We start from the raw sequence: 18,061 nt of genomic DNA, 5'->3' as shown, positions 1-18,061 counted from the left end.
GGAGAAGAGCTCTGTCCTGTTCCGACCGTAGGGCCATCAGGGCCTTTTAGCACTGAAGAACCAAGCTTGAGGGGATAACTGCCCAGAAAAAAAAGCATTCTGTAACTCCCATGTCTTACCCACAAAAGGGAGGGTAGGTTACAGACGCTGGAGACTATGAAATGAACATTTACTGTACACTTCCTATGTGCTTACCCCCACCGTACCTCACTGGCTCTTCAAGTAACGCTGGTTAGGTATCACTGTGGCTCTTATTTATCACAAAAGAAACGAGGCTCAGAGAAGTGAAGTGACTTCCTCAAGGTCACACAGCTAGGAGGTGGCAAAGCCAGGAATCAAGGAGCTCTCCTGGACACTGGCACAAAGGTCATCCCAAAGAGGTTTCCACTTTCCATAGCACATTCTGCCTTCCTGGTTTCCGGCTCTCACTTCTTTAAGGCAGGAGCCAGGCTTGATCTCTGCCAGGGACAGTCTGTGATCTACCACATGAGAAACCAAAATATTTTTCTTGGTGCGGGTTCTTTCAGGGCCAGCAAAACTGATTCCTGGGATGTGGGGACAGAACATTTGGGAACCCCTGGATGCCAGAGCCAGCGTGGCAGTGGTGTGTCAGCAGCCTGCAGGGGCTGGTTCACGGGAGTCTGTGGGTCCCGTGGTCAGGAGTATAGGTGCTGGGGGCACCCCAGTGACTTCAGGCAAGCCCTATAAACCTCCCACACCTCAGTTCCTTTGTGTGTGAGCTGGGGCTAATATTCCCTGAGGCTGCAGAGGCGTCAGAGAGAGAGAGAGAAAGAAAGAAAAGTAAAGTTTACACAGAAGCAGAAACACACTACACATCAATTCCAATAAAGGACCCCACAGACAGGGTGGCATCCCCTGTCTCGCTTGCTAACAGAAACCCAGCTTGTTCACGGCACCAGTGCTCCCAGCACTGCTTGGGGCCAACCAGTCCTGCTTGGTTCCAGCCAGGGTTTCCGTGGCAGGGGAGAGTCCGGTCCTCGGGCAAGGTCTGGGGACCTTTCTGGCTGTCACAGCTGGGGAGGGCCACCAGCACCTAGTGGACAGAGCTCAGGGATGCTGCTGAACATCCTAGGACACATAGGGCAGCCTCACAACAAAAACCCACCATTCCCAAGACGACAGAAAGCAACAGGAGTGCAGAGACTGAGAATCCTGGCCAGAGGCAGTCCTGTTCCCCTCGCTCCCAGCCTCGCTGGCAGCCAGGAGGATGTCTGGTGATCAAGAACCGGCCAGGGAGATGGAGGAGAAAGCCATGGAGGCCGCTAGGAAGGCCTTTGCCTCCAGGGTGGAAGGGACAGCACCTGCTCTGCCTTTGTCCCCACTAAATGCCATGTGATGTCTGCAGCTGCAGGAGTTGCCCCACTGGGAGGAGGCAGCCAGCACATAAGGAAGAGGTCAGGATTACAGGGAAGCCGGTCCTGGTCCTGACCCCATACAGCCACTGGGTCAGGGCACACGCCTGTGCAGTGGGACTTCTCAATCTTGAAAAAACTCAACTCCTATTTGCTTGAGTCACTCAAATTATATTATTCTGTTCCCTGTGGCCAATTAAAGCTACTGGCAAAAAAAAAAAAAAAATCTGATAGAGTCCACATCATCCTGTGAGTTGTAAAACAAGACAAAGTAAAAGCCCAAGTCCTCAACTCGGCCTACAGGTCGGTCTGTGATCTGGCCCCCACCTCCCCTCTGATGTGACTTCTTACTTCCAAGCCGCTGACCTTTTGGACATGCCCCAGGGCCTGGTAGGCACTGGTCCCTCACTGCCATGCACAGCTCTGATCTGGGGGCTGTCCTCCACCCGGACGCACTTTTTTTCCCTGGCACCACTAACTGACATCATCTTCTTTGTTGGTTTATCTGGGGATTCTCTCCCTCCTTCCCGGCCGGTGTCCCGTGTATAGAGATGGCACATGGGAGGCACCAAATATTCACTGAGCAAAGGGAGAAAAACAGCCTTCTTTCATTTCACAGTATTTATCAATTCTGTTTTCAAGATCAGATCATTTAGAAAATCATCTGAAAACTCTAATGAATAATATGCTTCTAATTTACAACTTTTTTTTTTTTGGATTATACAAATGAAGCAAGTCGTTTTGAAATCCTGCCCAGTACCAGGCAGAATTTTTGAGCAAATCCATTCTGAAGAGCTGCTGTGACCCCAAAACCCCAGCTTTGGGCCTCTTCTCAACCAGGTGCAGGGGGTGGTCAGTAATCCACATTCCGCATGGCAGCCACCGTGGTGGCAAGGCGACGGGGCAGGCCTTTGCTGACCTGCCTGTAATCCTCAGGTTTGGTCTTCAAGAGCGTCACGATGTTCTGGAGTGTGCGGGATGGCTGCAAGCCCAGGGCATCCATCACATTGATCAGATAGTCTGTGGGAAGGAGGAGCAGACACACACAGCTCAACAGGTTTTGTACCAGGTAAGATGGAGCCCTAATAGCCTCCATGAGGGAGATACAGACATCCACCCCAAACCCCCCCAATTCCAGGTGTCTGCTCTGCCCCCAGCAGCCCGGTCTTTACTCTGAGGGGTTTTCCAAGAGGATTAAACCTACTGTCAGCTTGGGGGCACTTGGTTGAGGGTCCAACTCTTGATTTCAGGTCATGATCTCAGGGTTGTGGGATCTGTCCCTGCATCATCAGGCTCTGCACTCAGCACAGTCAGCTTGGGATTTTCTCTCTCTTCCTCTCCCTCTGCCCCTCCTCCCTGCTCACATGCGTGCATACTCTCTTTCAAATAAATACATAAAATCCCTCCAAAAAAACAAAACCTACTGTCAGCCTGGCCCAAATGCAGGAATTCTAGTTGAATAAGGGAGTAGCCAACCCCATGGCCATGCCCTACTACCTACTGCACACTCAACGCTCCAGCTGGATCTATGACCTATGCTGGGACTCCTGAGTTACTGGCCACACTCCCTAGCGGGCCCACTGACCACATGGAGAACCGAAGGAGTCCGGGGACACATGGGCTTATATGAGCAGTGACAACAGCTTCCCAGCACAAGCCCCACTATGAAGACAAGGACAGTGTCTGAGGCAGTGGCCTGGTACAGTTCCCATACTTCTCACTTTACCCCTTGGGGTCCTAGTTAGAGACAGATTCCTGAGCCCACCCCAGACCATGTCAGTGAGAATCTCTAAGAGAGGGCTCAGGGACTGTGTCCTGAAAAGTAGCCCCATGACGCTAACCACTAGGCAAGCCTGGGCAACACCGGCAGAATGGGGAGGGAGAAAAGTAGTTTCCAAGGTGGGGGTGAGCTCGGTGAAGCCTTTCCTCTCTGAGTCCCTGCATCCATCCCCGATGCTGCACTGACGAGAGGATGAAATGGGCCAAAGGCCACGGGAACAGCTGATGTGTCACAGGTGATAAATGAGTGCAGCCCTGACTTCCTCCTTCCGGGGCAGGTCCAAGTCAGCCCTGAGGGGAGCACTCCGCAGCGTCCTCTGGTTCCTCCATCGTCCTGCTCTAACGGGTGGCAGATGGCAGACCCCGCAGGCCCCTGCTCATTTTCTGTCCACTGACAAGTTACACTCTTCTGGTGGACTGGACTGCAGCTCCAGGCATGGCTAACATCTTCTCTCAGGTCTTCTGGAGGGCCCAGCATAGGGCAGGTTCCACAAAAGGTGCCTGCTCTGCCCTGGCGGGCGGGCTGACTCATATCCAACTCAGGGTGAGCAGCTTCCCAGGAAAGGCGCCAGCAGGCGGCCAGGCACCTGTCGCCTGCGCAAGTGTATCCATGACACTGAGCTCCACTCGACCGGGAGCCAGGAGCTGCACTGTGACAGCCCATGGTCTACCGTGACATCTTCTGTTTGGCCAGCACAGTTTTGTTTTGGATTTGTCTTTAAGGAGGCCACTGACCTCCTGCTCTCTCTTTAGTGTAACCACCTGGTAGCTTCATGTGCCAGTGTTAGTCTCCTGGCTCCTGACCACATGGCCAACAGTGTCAGCTCAGTAGGCCCAGAGATGGTCTAAACCTCCAAGCACCATGGCTGGCACATAAAGGCTGCTCGGTCAGTGCGGAATGGGGAACAGATGTGAAGGGCAGTGGAACAGAGGGAGAAATAACATGGACAGCTGAAATCGAGGGGCACTATCCGCATCCCACCCATGTCGAGTGGTTCTGTCCTCCATGCTCCTGCCTGTATTAACAGGCACCACCTATGAACCCACAAATCTCCTCACCCTTCCTTCCTGAGCATGGCCGTTCCTCTGTATGTGCTGAGAGCTGACTGCAGAGTGAAGTCAGGACACCTGGATTCTAGGCCTGGCTCGCTAGCGGCCCTGGGACCCAGACAGAGGTACCTTATTTCTAGTTCTGTAGCAAAGTGGTCATCCAGGTCATAGCTCTGTCTGGGTCCCCAGGGAGCTGATCTTTGAGGCTCCTACCAACCTCTCCCCGAACCACCCCAAGAGCTTCTTCAGCTAAGGAGCAGGAAGGTCAATGGAATGATACCAAGAAAGTAGAGAGACTCCCTTGCACCTGCTTGCAGCACCCACAATCTCAGAGCACTGCCTATGGAGACAGGTGGCAACAGGAGCAGGTAGGCACATGCCCCTCTGCCCTGGGAGGCATGCAGGTATCGTAGGTGGCCTAGTTATCCAACTGCCCTGTGCCTCCGAGTCCTTACCATGACGGGGGATGGGAGACCTGCACTGTGCACTGACCTCACAGGGGAGCTCTCGAGGTGGCCTAAGATGTGAGTATAAGGGCTTGGCTCAACGCCTGGTATGTCTGGTGCATGGTGACAGCTTAATCAGCTTGGGTTCAGGTGACGATACAGATGCAGCAGAAGGCAAGGGAGCAAACATGAGTCTGTGTCCCTCACTTCAACTCACCTCACAGAAGCCCCCCTCAATGACTCTTGGCTGCCATGGCCTATCAGAATTCCCCATGATATTTTTCAAAATACAGATGTCCATCCTTCAACCCAGACTTACTAGGCCAGAATCTCTGGGGTGAGGCCTAGAGAATCTGCATTTTTAACCAATTCCACAGCCAAACCCAGAGGTGAAGTCAAGGGGAGAGCTGGAGGGTGGGGGGCACCACCAGATGCAATGGGTCACAGCTATCCCTCCCACAACCTGTCCCAGGGGCACCCACCGATGTCGGTGGCCAGCTGCTTGGTGGAGTGCGGGGTCAGCTCGGGGATCTGCAGGATCACATCACAGTAGGTTTGCATTGTGGCTCTAGCAATGGAGCCCAGCCAGTTGTCAGCCATGTTGTCCAACTCGGGCAATTCGTCCCCTGCAGAAGGAGAGAAGGTCACCAGAGGAAACCAACCTCGGGAGCTTTTACCCACCACCAGCAGCTTTTACCCCCAGGAGACTAGGCCCACGACAGGTGCCATATGCCCAAATATGCCAGGAAGCTACAGTCTCAGTGGGCAATACACGGAACAGAGAGCAATTATATTTTAGGCCAACTGGTATGGATGGAGCACAGAGAAGATTCAGGAGAGGAGACAGTCAGGTGGGGGACAGCGATCTCTGTGTTCTCAAAGATGGGAACTCAGTTCAGGCCAGTGCAGACTGGGAGGAAAGGCAGGAGGGGGATCCTGTGAGAAGGCAGCCCACACCAGCTGAGAAGGCGGGTGAGCTGGTGTGGCCTACAGGGGACAGACAGATGGCAATGGTCAACACACGGGCAGCACATCAGAACTGAGACCTGGCCCAGGGCCATTCAGCACTGATGAGCGGGGTGTTCCCCAATCTCTCAGAGCCCAACTTTGTGGGACTGTGGCGGGAATCACTTGAGGCCTCGATTGGGCCTCAAGCGCCAAGAGTGTGGCACACTTGTAAAGCCACACACACGGTGACTCTCAGTGCCATATCACTCATGGGGAGGCAGAAGGAATATGTATGCAGAGTAGGAGGGGGCAACGTTGGGGTAACAGGGCTGGGCCACGGAGGGCACCCTGAGAATCACGTGGACCCCATGTCAGGGCAAACAGGCAATGACTGTAGGTCCCCAGCAAGGTTTTGATGTGACAGGCCCATGCAGGGAGAGCCCATCAGGCTGGGGTGGGGTGACGCAGAGATGAAGCGGCCACTCTGGCCAGACAGGCCTGAACTCTAGGCAAGGAGGGGGACACCGGACATTAAAACAACAAAAAAAGTATAGGGACGAGCAGTGAATAATACATTTAGGAGAAGATAAGCAAAATGCTACTATACCACGACCGCTAATAATAATACAGAACATAAAGCTACCATCTGGTCAAATACCATCTGCACTCGGGAAAATGGAAATACCACTGAGTTCAAGGGTGGGATGCCATTATTTATTGTTTTTAAAATTGTGACCTTGTTTTACATGCAGCATCTGTACAACACACACAAACTAAAAAAGTAAAACACGAAAACAGGATGAGCATAAATGAGCATGAGGATAAGAAAGTGTGATCTAGGGCCTCCACCTGGAAACGGACTGCTGGCCTGGTAGTAGCGTGGCCAAAAACGCAGCAAGGCAGGGTCTGGGGGATAAACCTCATTCCCGGAGAACTCTGGCCCAGAAAGGGATGAACCTCGCAGGCCAGGGCTCAAACAAGACCCTCCACACAGTGAAGCTGGTGCTGCAGCAAGGGCATTGCCAAAGATTGACAAGAGCCCAGAATTGAGAGTTCACACCCAGGCTTTGAGTGCACCAATGGACTGTTTGCCGAGTACACGCGAGGAGAAAGAGCATTCTGGACAGACATCACCAACACTGTTTGAAAGAAATGGCCAGGGTAAACAGCACATGTGAGATGGTCCTGCTTATGGAGTGCGTGTGCAGGCAAATCTGTGGAGAAAGGCGCACTGGACAGTAGTAGTTCCTTAGATGCTAAGGAACTCAGGGTAGTAGATTTCTACTCGGAAAAGTTTATAATTTTTAAAAACTGAGAAAAAAATCCTTCAGAGCAGCTAGAGTGTGAGCATGTGGGGGCAGGAGACAGGACTGTGTGCCCTAACTGGGTGGGATCCAGAAGGGTCTCCAATCCCAGGCCAGGGTGGAGCTGGATCTCATCTCATAGGTTCCAGGGGCCCTGGGGGTTCTTAAGCAGGCCAGGAATAATTAGAGGGCAAGGGCAAGAACCAAGAGATGGGAGCAAAATATACAAAATGTAGGACAGAAAAGAAATCTCAAGAAGGAAGGATGTTAAAAGGCCAGCCCAATGAAGTGGGCTCAGCAGCGCATCAGCTTACTGCATGAGTCTTACTATGGGAATGTCTTACCTGGGCCACACCCTCCACAGGGCCACTCTGTGCCTGGGCCCACCAGGCTGTCCCCTTTGCCCATAAACCCAGCCACAGAGAAGGGAGCCTCCGCAGGGCCCAGCACCACATCTAGGCAGCAGGCCAGTCCAGCACCCAGCCCAGTCTGCCCCTGGGGGAGCCCGCCCCACTGCGGCCCAAACTCGGCATCCCCACTGAGGGAGGGGATGTGGTAAGCACAGAGATTATAGTTCTCTTGCAAATGCCCCTGCTGTAACACACATCCTATGGGTGACCTCTGGACATACCACTTCTGAGTTCCCAACATTCAATTTCCTTCTGGGAAAAAACTACGCAGAGATTTTTTAAAACTCCCTTGTAAACCACACGGCTTAGGAAAACTCATTTATCTAAGCCTAAAAGTTCCTACTGGCTGCTCACTGTCTTAAACTTTAAAGTTCTTAAAACTTGCAAATGTTAACTTGCTAGAAATCTCCTGGGTAATTCTTCCCAGTTTTCTGTATGTTTGAGATTTTTTGTAATATCATGTTGAAAGGGAGGGGGTAGAAAAGAAAAGAAAAAAGAAAGGAAAAGAAAAGAGAAAGGAAAAGAAAAGAAAAGAAAAGAAAAGAAAAAAGAAAAGAAAAGAAAAGAAAAGAAAAGAAAAGAAAAGAAAAGAAAAGAAAAGAAAAGAAAAAGACCCAGATGGACTTGTTGTTGTTTTCTACCACTGTTACAATTTTACTTTATGGCTGGAGTTTTTTCCCTCTTAACAATGCCCAAAGCAACGGCCTAGCACAGAGTAAGCAATTAATAAAACTCTCTTAAGTGAATGAATGACTGAAAACAATTACAGTTTAACTAAACCTGTATGTATTTATTTGCAGTGGGACAATAAGACTTTATGCTCTTCCTGGTGTGATGCAACAGATAGAGACACGGCACCACTGTTTTCTTGCCAAAGAGTTTGAGCTTGAATTTAATCCGCATCAATAAGAGATACATGACGTTAGGGCGCCTGGGTGGCTCCAAGTTGGTTGAGTAGACACTTGGATACCTATTGGTGTATTTATGTGTGAAATAATATGATGCCTAGGATTTGATTTAAATATTCTCAAAAAAAATATATGAGAGGAACATATAAAACAAGAAGCCATTCTGGATGCCAGACAAGGAGGAGTACGTGGGGCTTGATTGTACTGGTCTCACACCCCATGTGTGCATGTGTGTGCGCGCGCGCATGCATATGTACATGCAGGAAATGTCTATGAAAAAAAAGAAACTTTTTTTTAGAATTTAGAAAGTATATTAGCAAATAGATGGAAGATTTTTTATGATAACTACTGTCAACATTTCAGGATACATATACTTTTTACACACAATATAGAGTCTTATAAAAATTTTTCAGACGATACAGAACTATAGTGAATAAAAAGTAAACATCGTTCCCACTGTACCTCCCACGCCCTGCCCAGACAGAGCCACTGTGACCAGCTTCAGATACATCCTTCCAAACCTGTTTTCTATGCTTTTACAGACATATGTACATGTAGAAATACACAGGGTTGGGTTTTTACAAAACAGAAGCCATGTTGTATATGTTACTTTGTGTCTTGCCTTTTTTGTCTTAACAATGAAAGATCTTTCTTGTCTTAGTAAGAGAGCAATATTTTTTTTGAAGATGTCATCTCTAAGTACAGATAGGTCTACCTCTCTTCTTATAGAGAAGATTTTAAAGAAAATACGTATGTCATGTATATGTCACAATATACTTAACTACTTCCTGAGAAGCAGATATTTGAGTTGTTTCCAATCTTTTGCTGTCACAAACAGTTCTGCAATAATAACCTCCATGGGCACATAAACATGGATTTCTCTAGAATGGACATCTGGAAGAGGGACTGCTGAGTCAAGATGTTGGGTTTACTTTGACTCTTGATATTGATACAGACTGATGCACACACTGTCTTTAACAATTTATTCTCCCATCCCCAGGTCCAATCTTTGGTTTTCTTTGTTTAAATAGTGCGAGCTATCACACATCTGGTAGAATGCATACAACATGCTATGTTTTGGAGAACTAGAAAGTCAGTGGCATATACCCACCTCCCTGGTCAAGAACCCCGAGGCTGCCTGCCACCTGCCCCCCATGCATATGCAGCAGGCAGCCACCAGCCTGGTCCCGGGGAGCCCTCTCTTGCCCTGCTCTGAAGCTTCTCGCCATGTCTGCATCACCCACCTTGTCCTCTGGCTTGGCTATAAGTATTCTTTCTTATTTCTTTGTTCAATAATGAAAGGGTGAGAATCATTCATGTGTCACCGCACCTCATTCAGTCTTAATGCTGCATTTCATTGAGTGCATCATAAAGCACATATCCATTTTACTGTGGACAGACGCTTGAGTTGCTGCTAGATTGGGGCTATTTGCAAGTCACCGTGAATATCCTTATATGTGGGGGCACATACAGAAGAGATTCTCTGTATAAGTCATTAAATAAATTTTACAATATTCTTTTACAATTTTATAATATTCTTTTATCCATTTCACTATATGGATATCAAAAATTTTTAACCAATCTCTACAATTTCAGATTTATTTTTCTTTTCAATGTTTTGCTTTTATAAACAATGCTGGGATGGACATTCATAGAGTTATACTCATGATTATTTTACTTGCACAATTATCTGGCAAGAGAATTCTCAGTCTATGTCTGGCAGCTTCTTGTTCAGAAGCTATGCTGTGTTATCTGACATGTAAGTATATCTGTCAGAAGCTTGCTGCGGAACCTGCCTTTTATCAACATAACGGGTCACTTTGGCCTGGCTTTTTATCTTTTGCTCTGATTCAACTTCATCACCTATTCAACTTCATCACCTTGCTTTCTTTTTTTGGATTTACATGGGATGCCTTTTCACATCCCTTTATTTTTAGCCAATGTGATTTTATTTTCAGTGTGGCACCTTTTAGTAAGCTGCTGAAATCTTTTATATACCATGTGATTCTTCTGTTTGCTCAGCCTTAAGAAGGAAGGCCTAGAATATCCCATATTAGGAATAAGATGACTTTGGATCAGAAAGTATGTGGTCCCTATTCAAACCTGGGCCCAGATAATGAGAAAAAGGAAAAGTTTTAATCTGTTATATCTTCACCCTGTCAGTTTAGAGACTGAGAAGCATTAGGGAGCTGAGAACAAGCTGTGGCCAGAGGCATCTGGATAGGAAACGTCACCTCCATGGTGATGAGCTTATGTTTGTCCTAACAAGCAAAACTCTTCTTTTGGATGCTGCGTTACTTGGCACGTGGTCCACAGAGGGAGCTCGCACTGGCCTGGTGGGATTCTTGCCCCCAGAGCTTGTGTAACCCTGGGCCCTTCTGCCACTGCCTCCCCAGCTGAGTTCCTCCCCAGGGATGCTCCGCATACAGTGAGAGGGTCCAGAGGCCCTCTCTCTAATCTGCTCTGTCCTGCAAAAGTTCCTCAGGGGGTATAAAAGGTGGACCCCATCTTTCCTGTCCCTATTTTAGATGTTCAACGATTCCCTCAGTGGGAGTCTGGAGAGAAGCGTGTGTGCTGAGGATCAGGGAGCTCCAGCTAAACCCCTCCTGGCTTTCAGGCAAGCCTCTCTCACCTTGCTCAGGAGGAAAGGGCAGCTTCCCAGCGTGCAGAGCCAGCTCCAAGGCAGAGTCCTCCTGAGTCACAAAAGGCTCAAGATTCAGGGGGAGGGACATGATATACTGCCCAATCTGAAACACAGGAAAGCACTTTCAGTCCACATTGCCACACACAGCTAATTATTTCTGCAGTATATTCATGTGAAGACAAACAGAGGGGCAGCCCAGGTGGCTCAGTGGTTTAGCACCTGCCTTCAGCCCAGGGCGTGATTCTGGAGTCCTAGGATCGAGTCCCACATCAGGCTCCCTGCACTGAGTCTGCTTCTCCCTCTTTCTGTGTGTCTCTCATGAATAAATAGGTAAAATCTTAAAAAAAAAAAAAAAAAAAAAAAGGCAAACAGAGGACAAACAAAAGCACGTGACCTGGAACGATCCCAACTCTGATCTTTCCCATGTGTGCTAATACTGCTATGACGGGACCTTCAAAAAATCAATGGCAATTTGCATGTGTATCACAGATTCATCCTCACACTAATGGCTCCACTATTCTTGGAATGCATTCAGTGCAATCTTTACTTCAAATGAGGTAATGGACACCAATAAGCACTTGCGCAAATAAATATAAATTATTACTATTCATAGATGCAAAACCAGTAGGATGCTAACATTGACAAGTGCAGGGCCAACTAAGAATCCAAATCCTGTCTTCTGGGTTTGGCTGTGGGTCTCTCCTTTAGAAGTGATCTAACTAAGAGAAGGAAGGAATTTTGTTGGGAAAAAAAAGCCATTAATAATTATAAATTAATTTGTATGGAAAACTGTATTGTTTTCATAATACAAACTCAAGAAATAGAGATCGACAACACCTTCTTGGCTAATGGGGAATTGGAAAAGACAGGATTACAAAACATTTGGGATGAGCCCACAAATAATACAATGCTTGTCACGTATTTATCAGATGCACATGACTTGGCCATTATGGGTATACTTTAGATGCCAGTTTCTATTAAAATTCATAACTTTTGCATTTTAAGTGTACATTTTTGTTTCAAAATAAAATTGATTTTCAGGTTACAACAACATACTGCTTTAGTTTTTGGTTTTGTTTTTTAAAAAGGTCTTTGAGCCTATTGCTGCTTTTTTTTGGTTCTATATTTGTTCCATATGTTTGAACTTAGAGTTGATACTGATTCTGCAAACTGAAAGTCCAAAGATTATCCAAGTAAGATCTTCCCCTCCTGGCCTCATACACACCTACATGGTGGCAGACTCCCCAAATCTCCCAGCACAGAAGGAGATTCCAAACATTTCCAAACATTGGATGTGGGCTGGTTGTAGTAAGTCTCAACATCCTCTGATCCATCATGCTAACAAAACGGTTAGTTTGCTCTCCCTTTAAGGAGGTACACAGATAGTAAAATAAATGAAATCAGCATTCTTTTCTTTGCATTTAACTTGGTATAATCTCTTACTCAAATTAGGCACATGGGCTGCTTTCCTCACTAGTAACAAACGCCACTGTACAATTCAGCTTAAAAATGGCAACAAATGCATCATTTTTCCAAAAGACCAGAGAAAGAGAAGGAGCTGGCTTCTGGGCTTGGGATCTCTCCCTTCTAATTCCACATGGCAGGTACTTCCTGAATACCTACTCTGTGCAAGGACCCCAGGTATACTCCTATTTGGTACAACTTTCATGACTGTAGTCATAACATTCTAGCTAAATCCACTCACCCAGTTTTGCCTGAAATGAAGCGTCAGGATCATTATACCTTGCAACTATGTTGTTTTTTCAGTTTTCTTTCTTTTTTTTTTCCAAAGCATTTTCTCCTATTTCGCCCTTCTATAAAATGCCCACGAGGCTCTGTGTGGGAGAGGGCATTCACCAAAGAGGTGCAGGGTCATTTAAGTGCAAAATTTCAATCATCTGATATCTTGGACTTCAGCTAGTTGGTGGAGCCTGTGGAGACTGCTGTGGTTCCTAGACAGATTCCATGACCGCTGGTCTTTCTCGGGAGTTCTATGTTCATCTTTTGGAAATGGATGTGGAAAGGGATGCTTACCATCGCGCCTGAGGCTATTTGTCTACTATTCCCACATATTCAATAGATACTCCTTGATATCCTGTTTGGGTAAGCTCAGTGACACAGGAAAAATGAAGAGCTTTGTGGTCAGATGGACTTGGGTTTGAGTTCCGGCTCTACCACTGTGGGATCTTCCTGGTGTCACCATCTCTGACAGAAGGATGACCGACCTCATACTCACTTTAAAGGGCTGTGCCAAGGATGAAATTAATGTCATATGATACACGCATAAAGGACCTGGTGTCCTAACAGAGCGGTTGCGGGATAAATGGTCCCTCTACCACCCCCCACAGCCTTGCTGCTTGCCTGTGAAATGCTACCACCAACCAGCTCACGTTGTTGCTATCAAGATAAAATTCTGTCTAGGCCACGCACTATCTCACGACACTGATAAAAGCCTCACACTGTCCTTACACACAGTGTGTGTCTGATAAGTGCTCATTTCCTGAGTTCAGGTCATCAGCCCCCAGGCACAATCCCTAACTGGTTGGGGGTGGGGGGTGCCATGGTAGGTGGGAAAGGGCCTGGAAACAAATCTGGGCCTCCCCTACTCTTCCACATCTCAATTACCTCAACTGTGAAATCATTCAATAACCTCTCAGGTCCCTTCAGCAACATCGTTTCCTGAATCAATTTAGATTATACTACAATGTTTCAGTTCTAAAAATAAGATTATTCCCATTGGTTGTAAGAACCAACCTACATCTTTTTTTTTTAATTTTTTTTAAATTTTTTATTTATTTATGATAGTCACAGAGAGAGAATGAGAGAGAGAGAGAGAGAGAGAGAGAGGCAGAGACACAGGCAGAGGGAGAAGCCGGCTCCATGCACCGGGAGCCCGACGTGGGATTCGATCCCGGGTCTCCAGGACCGTGCTCCGGGCCAAAGGCAGGCGCCAAACCGCTGCGCCACCCAGGGATCCCCAACCTACATCTTAATAGCTTCATAAGTACAGGTTCTCAGGTACTGCCTTGGAAAACAGAAGGAAAGTGATTGCCATTTTGGTTTTTTTTTTTTTTTTTTTTTTTAATTTTTTTTTTATTTATTTATGATAGTCACAGAGAGAGAAAGGCAGAGACATAGGCAGAGGGAGAAGCAGACTCCATGCACCGAGAGCCCGATGTGGGATTCGATCCCGGGTCTCCAGGATCGCGCCCTGGGCCAAAGGCAGGCGCCAAACCGCTGCGCCACCCAGGGATCCCGTGATTGCCATTTTGAACTTGACACTGCTCCCAACGAACAGAGAGAACAATGCCATCCTCCTTGCTGCCGCCAGTGGGATCACTGGACACTTCTAGCTGTACACTAGTTACTTTTAAAATTCCTTTGTATCTCTTACAATAGACTCATAACTTACAAAGCAGTGGGTTCTAAAGTGACAGCCTTAGGCAAAAATTGCTTATCTCAGAATCACCCTAGAGAATGCCAGAAATCTCCCGCAGTGTGAGGTACCTGTTTGGAGTACATTACTCCTTCCTGGTGCCTGTCATGCACACTGACATCTAAGGGCAAAGGAGCTAGACTGCAGGCAGGAGTGAAAAGAAAGGCCACATGCGGGCGTCTGGGGAACTGTCCACTCCCAGGGGTGAATGGAGAAGGCAAAAAAGACTCCAAGTTCTCTGTTCCCCAGCAGGGTTAATTCTGTTCTTTAATATGGAGACTCTGTAACTACAGTCCTTAAGGGATTTCTTTCCTGCTGTGAAATTACACATGAAAACATCACACAGGGCCTGGGGCAGGCAGGGTAGGTGTTACTAAAACATTGGCTGAATTTGAATTCAGAACTACATCTACAGTGTTCCTCTGAAAAGTCATTAAGAAGAATTTGGCCCCCTGCTTCCTGTCCTTCCAAATCGGAATTTCCTATGTGCACTCAGGCTGTGATGCTCTTAGGTGGGGGTCACACCTCCCATCCGGAGAGATGGGGGAGGGGTATGAATGTGTTAAGGTTTTAAAATTAGTTTGTGTTGTCAGTTGATTTAATAAGGGCATCAGCTGCCTTTGCTTAAAGCCCTGGTAACAGAAGACAGCTACCCAAAAGCAAAGGTTCAGACAGCACAAACGTGGTAATGACTACTTTCCCAGAAGGGCCAGAATCAAAAGGCAAGGCACGGTGGACACTGCTACAACCACCCCAGAGAAAAGCCCCCAGAAGCCCTTACATTGCTGATGTACTCCAGGGGAGTGAGACTGAAGGTAGGCAGGTCGTCGGTCAGGGTATCGCCAATGCCTGCTGTGTTCCAGCTCTAGGGCAGAAAGGAGAGAAAGCAATCAAGGTCACAGAAGCCAGGGGGCCCCGGAAAGTGCCACACACAGGAAAATACTCAGAGAATGTAGCATTCCTACAGGTGTCTTTGGTTGGAGACAGCCTTGGGAATCGTCACTATTCAACAGACGAGGTATTTCTCAAGTCATCACCCTGAAGCCTGCCACATAGAAAATAGTTCTTTCTCTCTCTGGATTTCTGCAGATACATTAAACAGGAGCTCCTGCCTTCTTAATAGAACTATTTGCTGAGAATTGTTGTTCCCACTCGGTCTGTGAAGAGGATGTTCCATGGTCTGAGTTTCTTCAGTCTGGAGGGCACACGGGCTTAAGAGCTGCTGGGCACAGCTAGCCTAACTCCTGGGTCTTCAGCACTCTAGAGACTAGGACCGCCCCGAATCCTCCAGAGGCCCCATGTAAATACCTACGTTGGGAGGGAGGCCTGGGCAGCCCTTTCTGGCTGCAGGAATATCCAAACCATATTCACTCATACTATTTACTGCTTTTATTTCTTTCTGATTTCTGCACCTATTTCTCAACTGATTCAGAGCTCATAGGGAAAGGGAAGGGAAGGAACCTCCAGACCTCACCAGTGACCCTCTGTCCCCTGTGATCCCTCTGTCTGGGGAGATGCTCTTCCTTCTGACATTTAAAATGAGAACGTCGGTGCACCTGGGTGGCTCAAATGGTTAAGCATCTGACTTCAGCTTGGGTCATGATCTCAGGGTCCTGGGATCGAGTCCCACATCAGGCTCCCAGCTCAGTGAGGAGTCTGCTTCTCCCCCTGCCTATCTCCCTGCTTGTGTTCTCTCTCTCTGTATCTCTGTCTCAAATGCATAAGTATAATCTTTAAAAAATTAAAAATAAAATTAAAAAAATAAAATGGGAATGTCTATGGTATCACTGTGTGAGCTTTCCCAGCAGTCTCTCAAGAGTCAGGCAAATTACCAGCACGTGCATGGTTACGGAGTTCAGCTTGGCACACCTTCATGCACGAATCTAGTTTCTTAATTCCAACTTGAGTCACCCTAGAGCCAGCCTGGAAAACAAGGCTCTTTCTGGCTGTACTCCTGGAGTGACTCCCAGGTCACGTTGTAGCTGTTCTCTGCAGCCACCTGATGCCATCTGGTTGCTTGATCCTTTAAGCAACGTTCCGGGAATGTAATGACCACGTCCACCTCTGGGCTCCCGGCCCAGCCTAAGCCTCAGCTGCCCTCCCCATCTTCCCCAGCACCGGCTCAATTCTAATATTCTTTGCTTGAGACAAGTTCTTTTCTTCCCCACCTCCACCTTTGGTTTTCTAAACTCCTGTTCTTGCTTGAGAATCCTCCTCTGCTTCAAAATAGCCTAATTTTCTTCAGTTACCTCCCACCCCATGGAGAAGAAACACTGTGATCACCCACATGTACTGTGTGCCCATGATGTACAGAGCCTCGTGTCCCGCTTGGTAGAGAGGAGACAAAGAAATATAAGACTTGGGACACTTGAGTGGCTTAGCAGTTGAGCGCCTGCCTTCAGCCCAAGTCGTCATCCTGGAGTCCAGGGATCGAGTCCCACATCAGGCTCCCTGCATTGGAGCCTGCTTCTCCCTCTGCCTGTGTCTCTGCCTCTGTCTCTCCATGTCTCTCATGAATAAATAAATAAATTCTTTAAAAAGAAAAAAAGAAAAGAAATGTAAGACTCAATCCTTGCTCTCCAGAGCAAGGCAAACCAAGATCCCCTGACACACTCCCCTGCTATATACCCCAACACGGGTCCCTCCCCACCATGCACTGTGCACAGGCTACTACTTGGGAGATTGAGACAAAGGCAGAGTTTGATACCATAAGAGTTCAGAGGAGGGAGGGCTCAGGGTGATTACAGGAGTGGGCTGCAGGATGCCTGAGGTGCAGAGAGGGAAGACCAGAAGGGGAATGCATATCTCTCAACAGTGGGCTAAGAAAGGGCTTTATTTTCAACAAATAAATCGTAAGAGAGTGAGAGAAGGGGAAGAGAGAAGAAGAGAGGGAAATGGAGGGAAGGGGATAGAACGGTGACCTGTGGCTCATAAAAAGACACATTGACCAATCCTAGCATGCAGAATGAACCTGAATCTTGACTGCAACAGTGAAATTATGACTTTTATGACAACTGGAAATTTGAACACTGATTAATGATATTAAGGAATCATTTCTAACTCATGGGTGATTTGGGTACTATGATTATTTTTAGAGTTGTTATACTTTAGAGATGGGATATATACAAGACAGATGGCCAGGAGTTGATCATGTTGAAGAGAAGTGATGAGAACATGGGGTTCATCATACTCTTCTCTCTACTCCTGCATATGTACAGAAACTTCCCTAATAAAGTTTTTAAAGATAGACTATTATACTGGACCTGAGGAGCCAGGCAAGGTCCTACATGGGGGGAGGGGGGGGACAAAATCAGAGTGGTGCTTTATAAAGATTAATGAAGCAACTTGGGAGGATTGAGGGAGAGGAAACAAATAAAAAGTTCCAGGAACAGCTGGGAGAGGAGGAGACGCCTCAACGAGAACAGGGCCATGGAAATGGATGGGAGACCTCTTTAAGAAGAAGGAACAATGCAATAGTGATCATTGCCAAAGAGAGCTGTGGTGACAGGACAGAGACTCGCAGGCCAAGGAGGCAGACTGGTGGGAGAGGGACGATGCCCAGAAGAATGGGAGTAACACTGAAGGGCTGAGCGGCAGGGAAAGATCAGTGTCCCCCAGCACATACAGGGAATGAGCACTGCGGGGCTAGAGGCCCTGGGAAGGCTCCATGGGGAGCAGGAGGAGAGTGGTCAAGCAGAGGGCAGAGGGGGAGAACGGCCACAGTGGAACACAGTTTGGAACAAGGGACGGTGGATGGTGGGAC

The 18,061-nt window shown here is 47.6% G+C and overlaps 1 protein-coding gene across 2 annotated transcripts in view; it reads right to left on the bottom strand.

The window, feature by feature from the left end:
- Nucleotides 1-1,976: 1,976 nt before the first annotated feature.
- Nucleotides 1,977-18,061, bottom strand: part of COG7 (component of oligomeric golgi complex 7) — a 78,294-nt gene continuing 62,209 nt past the window's right edge. The window contains exons 14-17 of one of the 2 annotated variants that reach the window (XM_025416184.3): nucleotides 15,080-15,163; nucleotides 10,851-10,965; nucleotides 5,131-5,274; nucleotides 1,977-2,393 (exon numbers count right to left, since the gene is read on the bottom strand). In XM_025416184.3, coding sequence (XP_025271969.1) covers nucleotides 2,227-2,393; nucleotides 5,131-5,274; nucleotides 10,851-10,965; nucleotides 15,080-15,163 — 510 coding nt within the window. In that variant the 3' untranslated portion in view covers nucleotides 1,977-2,226. The remainder of the gene's footprint in view (nucleotides 2,394-5,130; nucleotides 5,275-10,850; nucleotides 10,966-15,079; nucleotides 15,164-18,061) is intronic. The other variant, XM_035717623.2, reaches the window with a different exon arrangement.

The sequence above is a fragment of the Canis lupus genome, chromosome 6, assembly GCF_003254725.2.
Source record: "Canis lupus dingo isolate Sandy chromosome 6, ASM325472v2, whole genome shotgun sequence".
NCBI lineage: Eukaryota > Metazoa > Chordata > Mammalia > Carnivora > Canidae > Canis > Canis lupus.
The sequence above is the reverse complement of the archived record's forward strand: the minus strand, read 5'-3'. Positions and strand labels throughout refer to the sequence as shown.